At 41.3% G+C, this 18,919-nt stretch overlaps 3 protein-coding genes across 14 annotated transcripts in view; 1 reads left to right on the top strand and 2 right to left on the bottom strand.

Annotated features, from left to right (window-relative positions):
• MTTP (microsomal triglyceride transfer protein) overlaps positions 1-4,571 on the bottom strand; it is a 35,777-nt gene extending 31,206 nt beyond the window's left edge. The window contains exon 1 of the mRNA XM_083456766.1: positions 4,418-4,571. Within this exon, the coding sequence (XP_083312892.1) occupies positions 4,418-4,478 (61 nt within the window). The 5' untranslated portion in view covers positions 4,479-4,571. The remainder of the gene's footprint in view (positions 1-4,417) is intronic.
• A 6,049-nt stretch (positions 4,572-10,620) lies between these two features.
• The window catches only part of TRMT10A (tRNA methyltransferase 10A), a 31,791-nt gene continuing 23,492 nt past the window's right edge, over positions 10,621-18,919 (top strand). For 3 of the 4 annotated variants that reach the window (XM_083398582.1, XM_083398584.1, XM_083398583.1), the window contains exons 1-8: positions 10,622-10,758; positions 11,548-11,829; positions 12,850-13,012; positions 13,990-14,061; positions 14,522-14,596; positions 15,791-15,940; positions 17,428-17,533; positions 18,708-18,854. In XM_083398582.1, coding sequence (XP_083254708.1) covers positions 11,636-11,829; positions 12,850-13,012; positions 13,990-14,061; positions 14,522-14,596; positions 15,791-15,940; positions 17,428-17,533; positions 18,708-18,854 — 907 coding nt within the window. In that variant the 5' untranslated portion in view covers positions 10,622-10,758; positions 11,548-11,635. Of the gene's footprint in view, positions 10,759-11,547; positions 11,830-12,849; positions 13,013-13,989; positions 14,062-14,521; positions 14,597-15,790; positions 15,941-17,427; positions 17,534-18,707; positions 18,855-18,919 lie in introns of all 4 variants that reach the window. The other variant, XR_014501838.1, reaches the window with a different exon arrangement.
• The window catches only part of LOC310657640 (uncharacterized protein C4orf17), a 79,665-nt gene continuing 72,887 nt past the window's right edge, over positions 12,142-18,919 (bottom strand). For 3 of the 9 annotated variants that reach the window (XR_014501840.1, XM_083398604.1, XM_083398610.1), the window contains exon 11: positions 16,765-17,134. The gene's annotated coding sequence lies outside the window, so the exon portion shown is untranslated. Of the gene's footprint in view, positions 12,384-16,764; positions 17,138-18,593; positions 18,830-18,919 lie in introns of those variants that run through there. The other 6 variants (XR_014501841.1, XR_014501843.1, XR_014501842.1 and 3 more) reach the window with 5 other exon arrangements.

Genomic DNA, 18,919 nt, shown 5'->3' with positions numbered 1-18,919 from the left:
CTGTCATCATAGTTGTTTGGGAATGACTAGGTTTGCTACTCAACGAAAGCATACATAACAGATGGCCATCCAACCTCTGCTTATAAACCTCCAAGGAGGGAGAGTGCAAAACCTCCCAAAGGAGTCTGTTCCACTGTCGAACAGCTCTTAGTGTCAGAAAGCTTTTTTTCGAATGTTTAGTTGGAATCTCCTTTTTCGTAACTTGAAGCCACTGGTTCATGTCCTACCCTCCAGAGTGGGAGAAAAAAACCTTTCTCCATGTAACAGCCCTTCAGATATTTGAAGATGGCTCTCATATCTCCTCTCAATCTCCTCTTTTCCAGGCTAAACATACCAAGCTCCCTCAACCATTCCTCATAAGGCTTGCTTTCCAGACCCTTTATCATCTTGGTCACTATCTTCTGCACATGTTCCAGCTTTGTCAGTATCCTTCTTAAACTGTGGCACCTAGAACTGGACACAGTATCCCAGGTGTGGTCTGACCAAGGAAGAATAGAGTGGAACTTGATCTAGAGACTAGACTTCTGTTGATGCAGCCTGGAACAGTGTTAGCTTTTTTTTTGCTGCAGCATCACATTGTTGACTCATGTTGTGGTCTACTAAGCCTCCTAGATCCTTTTAATCATGTATTGCTGGTAAGCCAAGTGTCCCCCACCTTCTATTGGTGCAGCTGGTTATTCCTGCCTAAGTGTAGAACCTTTCAGGATGAAAGGAACTACAGTGGTACCTCGGGTTAAGAACTTAATTCATTCTGGAGGTCCGTTCTTAACCTGAAACTGTCCTTAACTTGAGGTACCACTTTAGCTAATGGGGCCTCCCGCTGCCGTCGCACAGCCGGGACACGATTTCTGTTCTCATCCTGAAGCAAAGTTCTTAACCCGAGGTACTATTTCTGGGTTAGCGGAGTCTGTAACCTGAAGCATCTGTAACCTGAAGTGTCTGTAACCCAAGGTACCACTGTAGTGGGATTTAGAAAAACAGAAAGAAAAATCCCTTGTCACTTGTTGCAATTCAGGGATTTTTTTAAGCATGGAATTTTGTGAAGCACTTACCTAGATGAAGGAAGGTTTAAGATGGCAGCCCTCATCTGACCACACCACCCATAGGTGCCAACTCCCTGTGGCTGAGGGGACCTTAGGCTCCCTCCCCCAAATTGGGATACTACTAAGCGCCCCTCCCAACCTTGTGCGTCCTGGCCTCGCTGCAGCAAGCCTTGCCATGCTTTCCCACACCTGCAGCAGGCTGCAAGAATGCCCGATGGGGCTTGTCACAGGTGTGGGTAGAGGCGCCTATGACACCACCTAAATCCACCATACTTGAGCAGTATTATAGCTGTCCACAGAAGCAGCATGCAGGTATGAGAGATTACACTCTCCCTTATTGTTCCTGCTTTGCACTATTTTTGGGTGCTTTTGCCTGGCAGGAATAGGTGCTTGAGCTCTGTTTGTGGTTGAAGCAAGAGAAACAAAGAACATGATGAGGCATTACGTAAAGGGGATGAGGACCACTGTCTTGGCCACCAGCACAACATTCATTTTTTAAATGAAAGAAGTGTTACCAAACCACTCCAGTCCTGAGTTGATTACACACGGGAGTATGCGCTGTCTCACACATTGCTCCAATGGGACCTTTTTATAAATACACTTAACTACATAAAGTTTGTGTAAACTATATAAAGCTTGTGCACAGTACTTTCTGTCTCTTCAGCTTGGGATTTGCTTCTAAATAAACATGCTTATGGAGGAGCCTTGTGGCAGCAACTGACAGAATCTTTTCTTAGAGGAAGAGATACGTTAAACCCTGTTATACGTCAGAAATATTTAAAGAAAGCTGGTTATTTTTGGTACTTAATGTGAAATAGAGAAGCAGCAATGCACAACCATGACCTTTTCCGTTCTTTCCACTGCTCACTATTCATGAGAGAAGCCTGTTTTCATAAAGTCTGTTAAACATAGGGAGCCCTGTGTATAACACTCTTATGGGGTTTTGAGAGCTAGAGTTTCTGGCTGCCTGGATTTAGTAAGTGCTAGAATTTAATCAATGCTTAGAGAGCTAAACTGGAAGCCAGACCCTTAATAGCTGGGCTCAGCTTCCCATGTCCAGGCCAGCCTGATAATGGTTAAGCAAACAAAGGGTGCATGGAGATGGGTGCTTAACACAGCTGATTCTGTGCCAGCCGGAAAGATGGGAGAAGTCCCTCCCTCAGCTTAAGGTTCGGTAGAAGAACAAAGGAAAGTGGTACAATTTCAGGATTGCTGTATTGTATGCCTGGTGTGCTCTAAGGGAAAAGGTTTATGAATCAGTAAGCAGCAATGCAATCTAGGCAGCTGCCTACTGAAAAGTTAGGAGTTATGTGAGTGGGAAAACAAGGCAAGCTGTGGGGCAACAGGCAGGATGTCTCATGCCTGTTTGAACCCAGGACTCTGCCTATGATAGAAGCAAGACCCTTTTGGAATGCAATGCTGTGCACCCCCCTATCCTAGGCTCAGGTTGTGCATACGTGTAAATAAACCATATATCATAAAGACACTACGGCTGGGCAATATCTGGGCAATATATCACCAGCTAAACACCACGATATACCAATATATCACACAATGTCTGAAATAACGATGGAGTTATGTTGAGGCATTGACTGGCTTCACGGTTTTCCCACATTGTGATTTTTGCATAGCAATCCCTCCCCCAACACACACACCATGATTCACAATATATTGCCAGGTCAAAAATTATGAAACCAAAATCATGATATGGACTTGAAACTGGTTTTGGAAAATATATTGCCCAGCCCTAACGCACATCATGATTTGCAATATATTGCCAGGTCAAAAACTATGAAACCGATATCACAATATGGACTTCAAACTGCTTTTGGACAATATATCGATAAATCGCCCAGTCCTAAAAGACACCACAGTCTCTGCTATGCCTCATTGTCCAAAATGAAACACAGACCCCAGACAAGAGCCTGGATCTCTTGGGAATATTGCACTGTTGTGGAGATTGGGGGTGATATTGCGAGAGTCCAGAAGAGAGGTTCCCAGAGCATGGGTAATTGTGGCCAAGCTATCTCCATTCAGTTATGGTTATAGCTAGTGACCTTTATCAGCCAAAGCTGATAAAAGACACTTTGAGCCACAGAGGTCATGTGAACTTCTAATGACAACGTTGGGTTAATAAGCACCCTAAGATTGTGAATGTCAGCCTTCAAGCAGTGCGACCCCATGTAGAACAGGGTGAACAACCTTCTCTCTGTGCAGCAAGCGGAAAGCAGCCTTGTGAAAGCAAAGTGTTGAGAGTCAACAGTGTGACAGTATCTGCTTGGCTGACCAGAAGCTGACCAGAACAGGCTTAGAAATGGGGAGGAAGAAGTCTCATAAAACAGAGGCTGCAGACACTGCAAAACAAGGCCCCAGGCAGCTGGAGTGGGAGCCTGGGGGGTCTAGAAGGAAACAAGGAGAATGAAGAGAACGGACTGAGAAAGACAAGCAGAAAGGAGGAGGGGGGAATAAGCAGAGCTTTATCTCAGGGGAGAAGTGGAGGCAAAAGTAAGAATGTAGAAAGGGTCTAGGACTGCGAATCCCAGTGGTGAACCGAGAAAGATAGCAGAAGGCTAGACAGGGACACTACACTACAGAAACTGTATGAATAGGGGCATGATCAGGTCATGACACAGGTGCCCATGGGCTAAGGGATCCACCAAATGGTTTTTGAAGAGATCCCATGGGCCTTTGAGAATTCCTGGAACTAAAATGGTGACTAGAAAAATCCTCACACAAAGTATCAAAATTAATTATCTTTCCTCCCGTCTTTTATCGTTAAACGTTCTGTACTAAACGACCATTCATGGAAAACCGAAAGCCATTTTGTCCTGAGAATTGAACCTAGTCAGCATATCTTCCTAATCCTCTTTGAGGACTGATTGCAACTCATGTTCTGATCTCTAGTCTCAAAGTCTAGGGGACATTCTGGCTGTAAAAGCTCCTACCTTTAGTCCTAGAAGTTCTTACTCTGGTCCTTGTGCTATGTAGCTGTGCACATTGTATTTATGTAGACGGATTGCCTGGCTGACCTCATGTGTAAGAAGGTAGCAAGCCACTTTTTCATTTCACTTATGGACCTAGAGTTTACCTAGACATTGGAAAAGTGGAGTTTCATCCTCCTCTACGTCACAGAAAGGTGTCATATCACATAGCTGTCATCCTGAGTGCACTCCCATCAATTTAGCCTGCCAGCAGACTGCCTACACATCACTGTTATGAAAGGATACTTCAGGATTTTCAGCAGCATGGAAGAGCTGAAGAAGGCAGGTGGGGTTTGTTATAGTACACAATTAGAGGTGAATTTTGAATATTCCATCCTCAAAATTAAAATTACCAAAGGGAATAACAAAATATTATCTAAATAAGTAACTTACCTTTCACAGATGCTGAGTAGGTGGAAATGATGCACGGGAAAAGCACAGTAAGAAGAATCATGCTTGCCCTGTCTAACAGCTGTAATACTGTGAAATATTTCAAGGCTATGGAGAAGTGAACTGCTCCGATTGGAGTGAAGCCTGAAAAGAGGGCTTCGGAATCTGTCACAATAATGTTTATCTAGATGTAGTAAGGGTCAGATTCCAAACTCCACACTTGGGTACTAAGTTCATTGAAGGCCTTTCCAGTTAATTATTAAGAACTGAGGTAACTGGTGGCATTTTGACGTTTCATTGTTCTCCTCAGGTGTGTGTTCTTTACTAAAATACATGCTGGCATGTAGCTCATATATGACTTAGTTCATCTCCTTGTAAATTTAGTCAATGCAAAGCCTGTAGGCTGCACGATAGGAAGTCAAGGATAGACAAGCACTTTCTGGGGGAAAGTACCATACTGACTTCTTCTTTGTCTAGACCATTTACATTTTGCCAAAAAGACTCCCTGGAAAAGACCCTGATGTTGGGAAAGATTGAAGGCACAAGGGGAGAAGGGGACGACAGAGGACAAGATGGTTGGAGTGTTCTCAAAGCTACTAACATGAATTTGACCAAACTGTGGGAGGCAGTGGAAGATAGGAGTGCCTAGCGTGCTCTGGTCCATGGGGTCACGAAGGGTCGGACATGACTAAATGACTAAACAACTACAAAAAGAGACAGGAAATTTACCATTAAAATGGACCAAAGAAGTGTGTAAATGCCAATTCATATAGAAATTGCAAATTTAGAAATAATGATTTTAATTTTAGGGTTGCTATATTTTGAGGAACAAAAAAGAGGACGCCATGACGACTCTCATTTTAAATACCCTTACTATATGTAGGCTATTGAAGCTGTGATGTATTGCTGAGGGGGACAGGAGAAGAAAAGAGGAAAGCAAGTCTTCAACCACCAGTTATGTCTCATCCAGAAAGTACAGTGGTACCTCGGATACTTCAGGTTACAGACGCTTCAGGTTACAGACTCCGCTAACCCAGAAATAGTACCTCGGGTTAAGAACTTTGCTTCAGCAGAGAATGGAAATCGTGCACCAGCGGCACGGCGGCAGCGGGAGACCCCATTAGCTAAAGTGGTGCTTCAGGTTAAGAACAGTTTCAGGTTAAGAACGGACCTCCAGAACGAGTTCTTAACCCGAGGTACCACTGTTTTGCCAGAGACATTTTGGTAAATTTTAAAAAAACTACCCAGACAGAAATTTTACCCGTGAAAAAGAGGACGTGTCCTGGAAAAAAAAGGACACATGGCAACCCTAATAGAAATAGAATACATCAGACCACATTGGGAAAGATTGTGACCAGGTGGCCTGTGTGCCTTGCTCAGTCTGTTGTCCAGGTGCTGACTATCGAAAGGCAACTTCAAGGCATCTGTTCTTCCTCTTAGGGTTCTTTGTAATGGACCAGAAAGCCCTCTGCATTGCATGGCCTCATTTCCCAAATAACTTGAGCAATACAGAACAGCAGGGGTGGCCGCCTGACAGCAGCATTATTGTTCCTTCCTGGGACAAGCAGAGCAGTGATGAGGTGGAGGCAGCTCAGGTGCATGAGTGGAAGGACCAGTTTGTCTCTGCCAGCGCACCTGTACTGCTCCAACCTCACCACAACACCCTGGGAAGTGGGAGTAACACTGCTGCTAGGAGGCCAGCTCCACGGTGCCACCCTACTGACCACCCCTGTATGGCAGATTGTTTCACTTCATAACCTATTCTGCACTTCCTGTGTCATCCTCCCCACATATTTCATTGCCACCACTGGCAAAAAATTGCACACATTTTTCTCACATCATTCCTTATTTCCAATTCAGTGAAAGTCTGCTTTTCTGAATAACTGTTTTTAATTAATACCGGCAATATTGAAAATCAAATTAGGGTCAGGTGAGGGCATGCTCGCTAGGTAATGCTAATGACATTTAAGCTGGGACCCAAAGAGCTACTTCAAACATGCTATGTGGGAATTTTGCTTTTGTTGTTGAACAGAACCCCTCCTCCATGCCCTCTCACCATCTGATGATAAAACATCCTACAGTCTCGCCCACTGATGTGTAAAATCATCCTTCACATGGATAATTCTGTAAATTCTTACAACTCCTCTGTAAAGGCTGGCCAGGATTATTATTATTTCCGTTTTGACTGATTCGTTCATTTATGGTGTGCAAGATGTGTGGAGAAACTGCAGAACCAAAACACTCATGACCCTAACAGCTGGGTCACATGGGGGAAATAAGGAAAACTTTTCCTCTGACAGGATGGCAGCTGTAGGGGAGAGGATTAAGCTCCCCTTTCAGCATGCTGCAGCCCCAATGGAGGAGGGGGACACCTTTGTAACAGGGGGAAATTGTGTGCTTCTCTGCCATGCTAGCTTAACTTGTATCTCAACACTTAGTTCATGTTTAAAATCTCTATAAGGTAAGGGATAATGACATATTCACCAGAAAGTATCTGTCCCTCCTCTATTACAGAGGTAATATTTCAGAAATGCACACAAATGCTCACACGCATGTTGGCAGTTGGGTGAAATTGGAATAGGATTCTGTGAGTGATCAACACATTACTCTTTTGACTGCCATTGTTCAAAAGTCATCAGGTTCCACAGCTGCTGCCTGAATGTGGCTTTGGAAAGAGGACACAGATCACGGGCAGTTTTCTTCTTGAGAATATAATCTATATGTCCTTGAGAGACAATCATTATGAGAAGTAAAGTGGGGCAACTGGAAAGCTGATCTATAGGGGCTCAGAAATCTTGTAATATACAAGCCACCTTCTATTCACACCATGTGAATCATGGTAACATCTCTGGAATATAAGAACATAATAAAAGCCCTGATGGATCAGAATGGAGACCCATCAAGTCCAACATCTGATCTGGCAAGCAGCTAACCAGATGTCTATGGAGAGCTTACAAGCAGAAGGTGAGGACACCAGCCCTCTCCAACTGTTGTTTCCCTTTATTCCGAGGTATACTGCATCTGATCCTGGAAATAATATGGTATATAGTGAACCATGGAGTTTGATCTTGAGGATAAAGCAGCTCCATAGAATTCCAATGAAAAGAAAATCAGAAGTGACCACATTACTCTGTAGAAGAGCTTCCAGAGAACAACCGCATTCATAGTTTCAGGATGAACTTGCTATACAATCAAGTAATTGCAGTTATTACCCTTGATTTGAACAAAGGCTGCATGATGGTCTCTTCCGGTACACTTCAGTTAAGTCGTGGTGGCCAGTGCTCTAGGGTTAAAGTACGACCACTGTCATAAATTTCCAGAGTCCAAGCAATAAATGTACTACCATTATCACCTAATAAAACTAATTGTGCTTCCTTTGACCATGCTGACTTCAATAAAACATTCTCATTCTACTCCTCACAGAAGACAAAGTAACTGGTTAGTGGGGCAAATGTCACTTGCATATTTGTCATTTCTATATTGTCATTCCAAATTAACTGTTTTTCAGCCAAGCAGAAATGGTTTGTATAGAATGGAAATTACCATATATTTATGTAACTCTTTGACTGCAGCGATAGGGATGTTCTCACAGTACTTTATGATTGGCAATTCTAATTCAAATAAATGACTCTGAGGCACTAGTACTTTATTCAAAATGTGAGGAAACAATAATTAAATAAATGATACAAGATTAATCTCTTTACAATGGTATATCAAATTCCCAAAGACCATTATTAATGATGTAGTTCTATACTAATTTACCTGGAAATTTATAGCTAATGGCCACCACAATATGCTTCTGAGTAGACATGTTTAGGATTTCACTTTAAAAAGCATAAAATGTGCATTAATTTATATCATGTTATTTTGAAAACATGCCTTGATTATTGAATGATGATCTATTCACACTAATAATTGTAAAAACTGAAACTCAGAACAAAAACTATACTGTCCTAAATCTAAAGCCATTCATATTCCAGGAATGAATGAGCATATCAAGCTGAAACAAGATAAATGTTTATATGTTCATATTGATATGAAATATATATTATGGCTACGATATATAAATACGCTTACTGGCTTCATATGCTTTATTTCAAGAGCTAGGTGAATATGTCTTTAACATGCACTACACATAACACACAGCTTCATTTTATATTGCCTGCTTCTGCTGTGATACAGTAACTTTAGTACAGTATTCTTCCCAGAAAATATTTGATTGGGAAAGACAAGACTTGCATAACACACTTTCTATCTAATCAGACAATAAAGCTGCAGATTCACTGGCCAGTGTGGACTTTTGAAATCAAGCAGGCTACACATCATGCACTGTGGTCCTAAATCTGCTGTGCCACCACATGAATTTAAAGACACACACAATGATGCACAAGATCACATTTTTTTACGATTCATAAAGCTGATATGAAATAACTCTTTAACTTCCTTCTTTCCCATGCTTACTTTCACCAAGTAACACATAAAAATGGGTTGGTTCTGGATGAGTTGTGACAATGTGGTATGCAGTGCTGGTTTAAATCTTGTTCTGTTCAGGTGTAGGGGGAAGTCAGGTCTGCAGCTTTAAGAAGTTTTGAGAGCCAGAAGTTTAATGGCCAGAGTGCTGAATTTAGTTCAGGCAGATCTAGGTTCACAATCACCACTTAGACATGACAAAGAAGCTCACTAGGTTACACTGGAACAATCACCATCTCTCAGATAACTACTTCGCAGGATTGTTGAAAGGATAAAACGAAGGTTGAGCTCCTTGGTGGAACAATGGGATAAAAATGTAATAAAGGAAATCCACCCATCTGCTACTCTCACAACTATCTATCTTTACGCAAGAGAATGGCTCCCAATGTGTTCATGCTTTTGGACTGACCTGATACAGTGGCTGGTTTCTACACACACCTCCCATATCATAGAATCTTAAGAGACCCAAGGGTCATCTAGTCCAACCCGCCCCCTGCAATGCATCCTTCAATATAAAAAAAGGGAAAAGTTGACAGCTATGCAAGCAGAGCGCCACTAGACCACTACTTCCCAACGTTCACCTAAGGTAAAGGTAAAGGTACCCCTGCCCGTACGGGGCAGTCTTGACAGACTCTAGGGTTGTGCGCCCATCTCACTCAAGAGGCCAAGGGCCAGCGCTGTCCGAAGACACTTCCGGGTCACGTGGCCAGTGTGACATCGCTGTTCTGGCGAGCCAGAGCCGCACACGGAAACGCCGTTTACCTTCCCGCTAGTAAGCGGTCCCTATTTATCTACTTGCACCCGGGAGTGCTTTTGAACTGCTAGATTGGCAGGCGTTGGGACCGAACAGCGGGAGCGCACCCCGCCACGGGGATTCGAACCGCCAACCTTTCGATCAGCAAGCCCTAGGCACTGAGGCTTTAACCCACAGCGCCACCCGCGTCCCTACATGTTCACCTACGTGTTCCCAATAAGTCCTCAAGTGAAATATACTCGGAGTCGAGTGTGGATTTCATGCTCTTTATTCAGCTCATAGTAGGATGAATGGAAGTTCCCCCAGAATATCTGCATTATATACATTATTTACACAATGGGCCCCACGTGGTTGGCTAATTTCAGGATTATCCTGTAGGCCAATCAGGTTGCGGATTCACTTCCACCTGGAGCAGGATTGGGTGGCTTCTGTGGACCAATCAGACTGCTGCATTCTGGACCCTATTGTTCTAGGACCAATCAGACTGCTGCCTTTTGGATCTTAGTCAACTCAGTACATAACATCAAGTAAGACTGACCCACTACTCTCCCCACCCCTGCAGCAACTGCCCAGATAAACACTGCCTCTGAAAATGGAGTGTCTCTTTCACTACGTTTCTCAAAGTTAGGTCCTCGGGTGTTGCTGGACTACAACTCCCATCATGCCTGACCACTGGTCCTGCTAGCTAGGGGTGATGGGAATTGTAGTCAAACAGCAGTTGAGGACCCAAGTTTGAGAAACACCGACTCTTTCTTTTTCGTGAGAGAGAGAGAGCGTGTTCCCAACACTGCCGTGTTAACTTTCGTATAGGTTGGTAAAGCCGGGCACACGCAGGCAGCGACGAGGTCAGCTAAAGTACAAGCCGCAACACGTCGGCGCGTCAACCTTAGGACCCCAAAACATCGCGCTAGTCGCTCGCCCGCCCGCCCGGCAGGGGCGGAGCTTCCTTCCCTGAGCCCCGCCCGTGGTCGCGAGGGGATTTGCGTCACTGCCGCGCGCCGGCATCTCCCGCTTCCGCCGCTCAGCCTGAGGTAGCGCGTGAGGAGACGGTTGGAGGCGCGCGGCCCACAGCGTTTGTTGGTGGCGGTTGCTGCGGGTTGGCGCGCGCGGGTGGAGGCAGGTGCTTTCCTTTCCTTTCCTGTTTCTTAAGCGCGGGAAGCCGCGTTTCTTCGTATCCCTCCCCGCTTCAGCATTCGGCCGGGCGCTCCTTCCTCCCTCCCTCCCCACCCGCCTCAGGGCGGCGATTGGTAGCGAAGGGAAAGCTGTTAATAACACACACACACACACCTTTTAAAACGCTTGGGCTTTTCTCTCTCTTTTTAAACAGTAGTAATAATAATAAGTGAATCCACAGACGGCTTAGCCGCGTTTAGTCTGTCGCTGCGAGAGCAGCTCCAAGTGTCTTAAGAGGCTACAAATGGGTTGAAGCTGTCGTAAAAATAAACATAAAAGGCCAGAGGCCGCAGCTTCAGGTAAAAGAGGAGGCAGGCTTGGCTGAAGCTTCTTCCGCAGCGAATTATGTCCGTCTTCAGTAAGCCTCCTCAAGGCTCTTAATTTCACAAACTGAATACACTTCCTTAAGCTTCTTGCCAGTTTAGGACATCTGCCCATCGTATGGCTTATTTGAGGTGACAGATTGTTTGCCTCGTGCCTTAAACGTGTGCTATCCTTTGTTCATAACCACCAATTTGACATTAAAGCATACTGATTTTAGAAATATACTGGTGGCTTTTTTTTTGTTTTCTTGTTATCCTCCATGTTGGTTCATTTACAACATAATAGGAAAATAGGTTGGAAACAATATGTTACATTCCTAGTCTTGTAAATTTGTCTGCGGTTATAATTCTAACAAACAAAGATTTCTATGCATACTTTTAAAATAATATTAAATCTTCTGTTTTATCCACAGTATTGGAAGCAGAAGGTGTACAATATATTGATTCCAACATTTGTAGCATCTTCAGGGAAAAAAGAAAAGTGAGATAGTTAGAAAGCTCATGTCATCAGGAATGCTACCAGAAAACCTTGAGGCATCCAAGCTTACTGATATAAAAGGAGATGGGAAGTGCAACCTTGATCAAATGGGAAATGAATTACTGGAAAAGATGGAGAATATTGAAGCTATGTCAAAGAGGCAAAGAAAGAAGCTAATGAAACAGAAACAGTGGGAAGAACAAAGAAACTTGCGCAAGTATGGGTTATTTTTTTGCTACAAGTGTGGGTTAATAACTGAGCAGGTTCGGGTTATATTCTTCTCTCTATCCCCAATTTGTATAAAAGAAAAGATCAGAAGTGGACTTCTTTCTCCCATGCCCTTTCTTTTATTCCCATTACTGTGGGGAGAAGTGAAAAAATGTGTTAGGGAAAACCAACATTTATTTAAATGCAGGATTGCATGATAAAAACCTGCTTAGAAACTACTGCAAAATCTATATTTGTTTTACATTACACTAGGCAGTTGATATAATCACCTGATTAGAATAAATGAGACACAGGAATCTAATACATTTCACATATGATTTAATGTGTGTATCATGTTTTAGTTTTCATGCCTTCCATCATTCAGATATGGAAGAAGGAAATTGTGCATTTATTCTTCTTTACCTTGGCATTTCTATCCCACAACATGGCTAACAGTTGCAATGGAGTTCTTGAGCTTTAACCAACGCTCTCTTTTCAAATCCCTCTTCCATTTTTTCTGTGCTGCAGTTTGTGTGAAGCTTTTGTTTTGTCCCAGTCAAGACACTGGAAGGCAGAATAGGTTCAGTTGTAATTCTGCGTTGATTAACTGTTTCTCCTTGAGCAGCTTCTTTCTCTAAAAATCATTTTTTATAGACAGTTGCTTATGAAAGACTAAGAGTAAAGCTATTATTTGTCTTGCAAAAGGGTAACAGCAAATCTTTCCCCTGGGATGAAGGTGATGAAATGGATGAACATTTAAAGAAAGTGTGCGTTTGTAGAACTAGGCATTGCGAGTGCAGGGGCACAAGACAGCAAGTCAGAGAGGCCAGAGCACTGCAGGTCAAAACACTTGAAGGGAAAGACTGTATAAAAGTGTTTGTACTCTAGTGCTAAAAGCCATTTGAGACAAGATGGGTGAGCTAGAGTGCTTAACTCTTCTACTACCATCTCTTTATGTTGCATATGTGTGCAGAATCATTGTATAATTAATACCATGGCACTTTGGTGTTTACAAATTGCTATCTTTCAGACAGAAACGTAAAGAAAAACGCCTGAAGAGAAAACAAGAGCGCCAGTCTCAGTTGGAATCTAGCAACGACGGAAGTTTCAGGAAACGTTTGCGTAGAGATGTTGTTCCTAGTACCCTTCGCCTTATTATAGATTGCAGTTTTGACAATTTAATGGAGCTAAAGGTAAATGAAAGTTATACTTTTCAGAAGCAAGTTACTTAGGGTGCTTTTGTTTGGTTATTAGGGTATGCCTATAATAGTGTAGGTCAGAGCTTTCCAAACTCTGTGTGGCCACATGTTAGTGTGTTGGCCAGGGCACTCCTCCCAGGGCTAGAAAGGGGTTACCATAGTTTAATCTCTGGTTTCCTAGTAAAACTGAATTACTGTCTCACGAAATGATGCATGTCTAAAAGGTGTGTCACCATCATGAAAAGTTTGGAAAGCTTTGGTGTAGGGCTGTAGGGACACACAGATATGTTAGTAAAATAAGGCTATTGAGATTGAAACTAATGTATAATGTTTCTGTTTTACAACAGTGGGTAGTATGTAACCCTGGTATTTAGTGAGTACCACTGGTGTCCAATAGGCTTGGAGACATTTGCATCTCACTTTCCTAGATACTATTTTAGTTGACTAATTCCAAGAATAAAAATGTTTGTTCTACTGTACTTAATAATGAATGGCAGTTGAAAGCACATGGTGAAGAAATTCCTTCTAATTCTATTAGGAGTTGTGCATCACTGTTAATTATTACAGTGGTTAGACTAGGATTACTGGCCTGTACACACTTAATTATAAGAAAGTTCCACTGATTTCAGAGGGGCTTGTTCTCAAATAAGCACCCATAGAATTGCAGCTTAGATATTTCCTTTTCAGTTTTAACTTGTTTGTAAATTAGTATTAATTTTTATTTTCAACATGATGAATTTTAAGTAAAGTACAATAGTGAATATGTGAGATCTTAGAAAAATTATTTAATTGCAATGTTATTTTTTATAGTGACTTAATATTTCTTTTCCAAAAATGTTCTATTCAGAAATAACTTTTTGTCAGTTAAAAGTTTCCTTTCTCTCTCTTTAGCGTCTCTGAATCTCTTGGTTAAAGCATTTTGTGGTGCTTTCTCTGAAGGAAAATATAAAAACAAATTGTGTTGTATACAGGATGTCAAGAAACTTCACAAGCAAATTCAGAGATGTTATGCAGAAAATCGCAAAGCACTCCATCCTGTACAGGTATGTTGTTGTAAACTATTTTCTGATTTTTGTGTTCAGACCGGTTAGTTATATACATGAAATGTGAAAGGCCACTCCTTCCAAAAATGAAAATATATTCTTTAATAACATAGACATAATTTGATAGTATTTTTGTCAGACTTCCATTTCAATATATTATTAAGATGACAGTGCAAATATCTGTGTATGCCTAAAAACAGGTATAATCTTGTCATGCAGTTAATATTTTAGAGTACTTGTGTGTTTTGTTTTGCTGTGGAACATTTTGGGCAAAATCCTGTTTTGTTAAATCCTGTTTTGAGTTTTGCCCAAACTAATAAAGCTAAAATAATCAAAATTCATTTGAACACCTTCAAAAATAATATATGTTTGTATTGTTAGGGACGGAGGAGTACCTAATTAGAAGTTAGATGTTAGCAGTCAACACTATACACTTCTTTTGTCTTTTTGTCTTCCAAAGTTTTACTTGACTAGCCATGGAGGCCAGCTGAAGGACAACATGAATGAAACTGACAAAGGATGGGTAAACTGGAAGGTACTAGCGATTTCAGATTTGCTTACCTTTTGTTGTGAACACTTTTTCACCTTGTTTGTGTGTTTAAATGAATGCCCCAACCACTCTGAGAGGCTTCCAACAGAATATAAAAAACACAGCAAAACATCAGACATTAAAAACTTGCTGATACAGGGCTGCCTTCATATGTCTTCAGAAAGTTGTATAATTGTTTATCTCTTTGGCATCTGATGGGAGGGCCTTCTACAGGGCAGGTGCCACTACTGAGAAGGCCCTCTGCCTGGTTCCCTGTAACTTCACTTCTTGCAGTGAGGGAACTGCCAGAAGGCCCATGGAACTGAACCTTAGTGCCTGGGCTAAATGATGTGAGTGCAAATGCTCCTTCAGTTATACAGCGCCAAGGCTGTTTAGGGTTTTAAAGGTCAATACCAACACTTTGAATTGTGTTCGGAACCATACTGAGAACCAATGTAGATCTTTTAGGAACGTTGTTATATGGTTCTAGCCATATGCTCCCAGTCACCAGTCTGGCAGCTGCAACCACATCACTACTAGCTTTTAGGAAACACATGAGGTGGGAATTCTCAACCACATCATTTCTAGCTTATTAGATTGTGTCGTGAACTCTTTTAATTCCTCCTTTTTTGTCTGATGGTTTTCTGTCCAGTCAGTTATGAAATGGTAGTTTGAGTGAGAAGGCTGCTTTGTTTATGTCTGGGTTTCTGAATTATAAGTGAAGATTGATAAATTTGAAGAAAAGAACAGTATTGCAATTCCTAAGTGAATGAGCATATGTACAAAAGCACCTTGTTGCAGCTTTTTCAATTGCTGTTTTTAAAAAATTCTGCTGTTTTGAAGCCAGTCATGAATCACGTTTTTCTGCTCTGTATCCAGGCTGATTGGGACATGTTTCTTGACAAGAAAGTAGTTTGATTCAGAGGATCTGCTCAAGAAGTAATGTTGGGCAGGTTCTCTTGAGACAGACTGACTTCCTTCTGCCTTGGAGGTGGAAGTAAAAATCTCATTTAGTCTTCCAAGTAGAGCCAGTGACATTGTTAAAATCACACCCAGCACATTATAGCACATGTAGAAGAAACAGTCTCAAATGTAGCTGCTTTTTGTAACTGTGTCTACCACTTTGACTGGTTCTCTGAGAAAGTCCTTGAATATTTAGACAATTTATTTAATACATTTGTGTGTATTTGTATCTTGAAGGATATCCACATTAAATCAGAACATTATAGTGAACTGATGAAGAAAGAAGACCTTGTGTACCTTACATCGGACTCTCCTGAAGTCCTGAATGAACTAGATGAGTCCAAAGCCTATGTCATTGGAGGCCTTGTGGATCACAATCATCACAAGGTAGAGAACTAATGTGTGGAATCCTGTGTATCTTTACTTGGAAAGAAGTCCCGTTGAACTCCATTAATGTGCATAGAATGCTATGGAACATGATTATTTTAAGCTGCTGTTTTGTGTTAAAATGTGAAAGGCAGGCTGCTGCTTTTCTGGGCACCTGGCAACATCTACTAAAGTAGTGGATTTTTCATTCTTTAGTTACTTCCTCATTGAATGCTTTGAAACTGAGCAGCAAACATTCTGTTAAAAGCCCCCCCCCCCCCCTTTTGGCTTTGCTCTTTTAGAATTGGTGGTTGCTTCTGCACATTTTTGCCTCCTTCAGTAGCCAGTCACATCAGACTGAGCATTTGGAATGCAAATTCTTTGTGTCAGCAATTTATATTTGGAAAGACAGAGAGGTCAAACTAAAGGCAAATAAACTAAGAAAGACAGACTATCTACTGCCCCACAGTTGTGGGAAGGATGGGAAGAGAAGACATTAATAAATCATCATACTTCACTTGCCAGAGAAATCTTTCTGTGCATGAGGGATGTACTGGAAAAGCAGAGGGGTTAAAAAGCTACACTGTTCTCTGATGAAGTATGATGTGAGGCGCTTACAGTGCATTAAATCACCCTGCACCAGGACTCATAAAACAAATTTGAAGGAATACTGAGTTTTCAGGTTGGCTTCTGTTCCCCCCCTCCATCATTCTGTACATGAAATTTACAATTTGGCATTTGCGGCCTATGCTGCAGTATGATCCCTAAAACAGCTACAGCAAATGCCCACATCAGCAGTGTTTCTGTGGTTGCTGCTGATATTAACAGATCATTCTCTGTGATGGTTATTTTAATCATATTTAATGTAGTAATGGTAGTAACTAAGAATAGACTCCCAAGTAGCATATCCAAGTGTTTGTAACAAATAGAGATGCTGAACATAGGCTTAAGTGAACATATTTAGAATATACAAATAGAGCAAGCAGTTGGGTGATAATAGTAAACATACCAAGCACTTAATCATCTTGTTCTTCCTTTAGAAATCTGAGTGGTTCATAGTGGGTCTTCTCATCGATAAGAAGGTGGCATGCAACTAAAGCACACAGAATAATTTCAGGGAAATACTTGCTTAAGAGCGAATTTTCCAGTATTTTTGTGCAACCTCTGACCTGCAGGTGTCTTGAAAAGTCTGGCTTGTAAATGAGCTGTATTTGCCTGCTTGAGTATGAATTGCATCAAGTTATTTGTTTGAACACACATAAGGCACAAACAGTAAAGCCTCTTAGGATATAGTTGCAAAACATTTTACTAATTTGAAACAAACTATATATAAGCTGTATGGAACTTTTTTTAGTTGTGCCATATGATTTCTTCTATGTACTCACAGCTCTATATATATAGAGCTCTCTCTCTATATATATAACAAAACTCTTAACATTCTGTGAAACTCACAATGTACAGATCTGATAATCAGAATTAATTACTTTTTCTTCCGTGTCTTATTACAGGGCATTACATACAAAAGAGCACAAGAAGAAGGCATAAGTCATGCACAACTTCCACTAGGGATCTTTGTGAAAATGAACAGTCGGAAAGTTCTGGCAGTCAATCATGGTAAGGATGAAATGAAACATTGAAGAATAAGTGTGTGTATAGTCAAATGTTCACATGCACGACACTTTCCTTTGTTCTCCTTTTAAAAGCTAATGGTTTAAATATGGACCTTTCTGATTTTTGCCTATACTTTCTTTGTGGCATTCATCTGAGATCATTGTCATCTGTTATCTCATTATGTCAGATGTCTTTTTAACTTAGCACCCACATGTTGTGATTCAGTAGATAATATTAGTGATAGTAGTGGTAGTAATAATAATAATATTTTTGTAGCAGTGAGTGAGAGAAAACACAGTCGTTTGGTCTAGTGCCACAGGTAATGCAGTAATTCACCTCTGTGTAGTGGCTTTGTAGTACTCTAGACCTCTTGAAGGATTATGAAGCTGCATATAGTAAACATGGCAGCAGGCAGTGCGGATGAGCATACTAGCTCTTACTCTTTGTTGTCATCACCCTTCACATGTGGACAGTGCAGTGGGGGGCCTTCAGTACTTTTGGAGGTTCCCCACGTTTTAAGGCTCTGATTTTTCAGAGTTCTAAAACTGTTTCACGGTGCCCCACTCATGTTTATTATAGTTTGAAAATACATAAAGTGAGCTGTATGCTTCTTTTACTTTTTAATTTCCACTAATTCTTAGATGTTTCCAAATTAACTAGTAGGCATGTTTTTCATAAATGTCAGAGACCAGTACCATTACTTGCCACATGTGCTGACTATTTGATAGCAAGCCAACTTTTCAGAACAAGAAACTAGCTTTTCTTTTTCAACTTCACATCCACTGGATTTCAGCAGTAATGATAACACCTGAAAGTCTAAGAAACTAAGCAAACAATGCACACCACTCCCCTCCCCCAGTTATTATGTCTCAATTGATGGATGTTAATTGCCACTCCCATAAATAGACGATTAGACAATTAAACAAGAAATGCTAGGGGAAACTTGGTAATTGCTTCCTACACAGCAAACACATGCTGACTACTTGCATAGCTGAAAATGCTATATAATATTGGCAGGTGTGAAAGCTTTGCTTGTTGAATCTTTCTGTGTATGATTAATTACCTTTATTTTTGCTGCAGAGGTTATAATTAAATTTAGTTTCATAACTTCAATAAATTTCTGATTCTGTCAGACACTTCACTTATTTTTAAAGGCCATGTAATCTTTTTGCCGCAGTGTTTGAAATCATCCTTGCATTCTTGGAAAAGAGAGACTGGGAGGAAGCATTTTTCACTGTTTTGCCACAACGGAAAGGAGCCAAACCACTAAATGAGACAACCGAAGCCACCATGTGCAAGCTGCAGAAGTCAGAAATGGTACAAGGTGAAATCTCAGATAGCGAATAAGCATCTCTGGATGTTAATTTAATTTAAATATTTAATATCCAA

Source organism: Podarcis tiliguerta, assembly GCF_965153285.1.
Source record: "Podarcis tiliguerta genome assembly, chromosome: 9".
Classification (NCBI taxonomy): Eukaryota; Metazoa; Chordata; class Lepidosauria; order Squamata; family Lacertidae; genus Podarcis; species Podarcis tiliguerta.
This window is presented reverse-complemented; position numbering and strand designations above follow the sequence as displayed.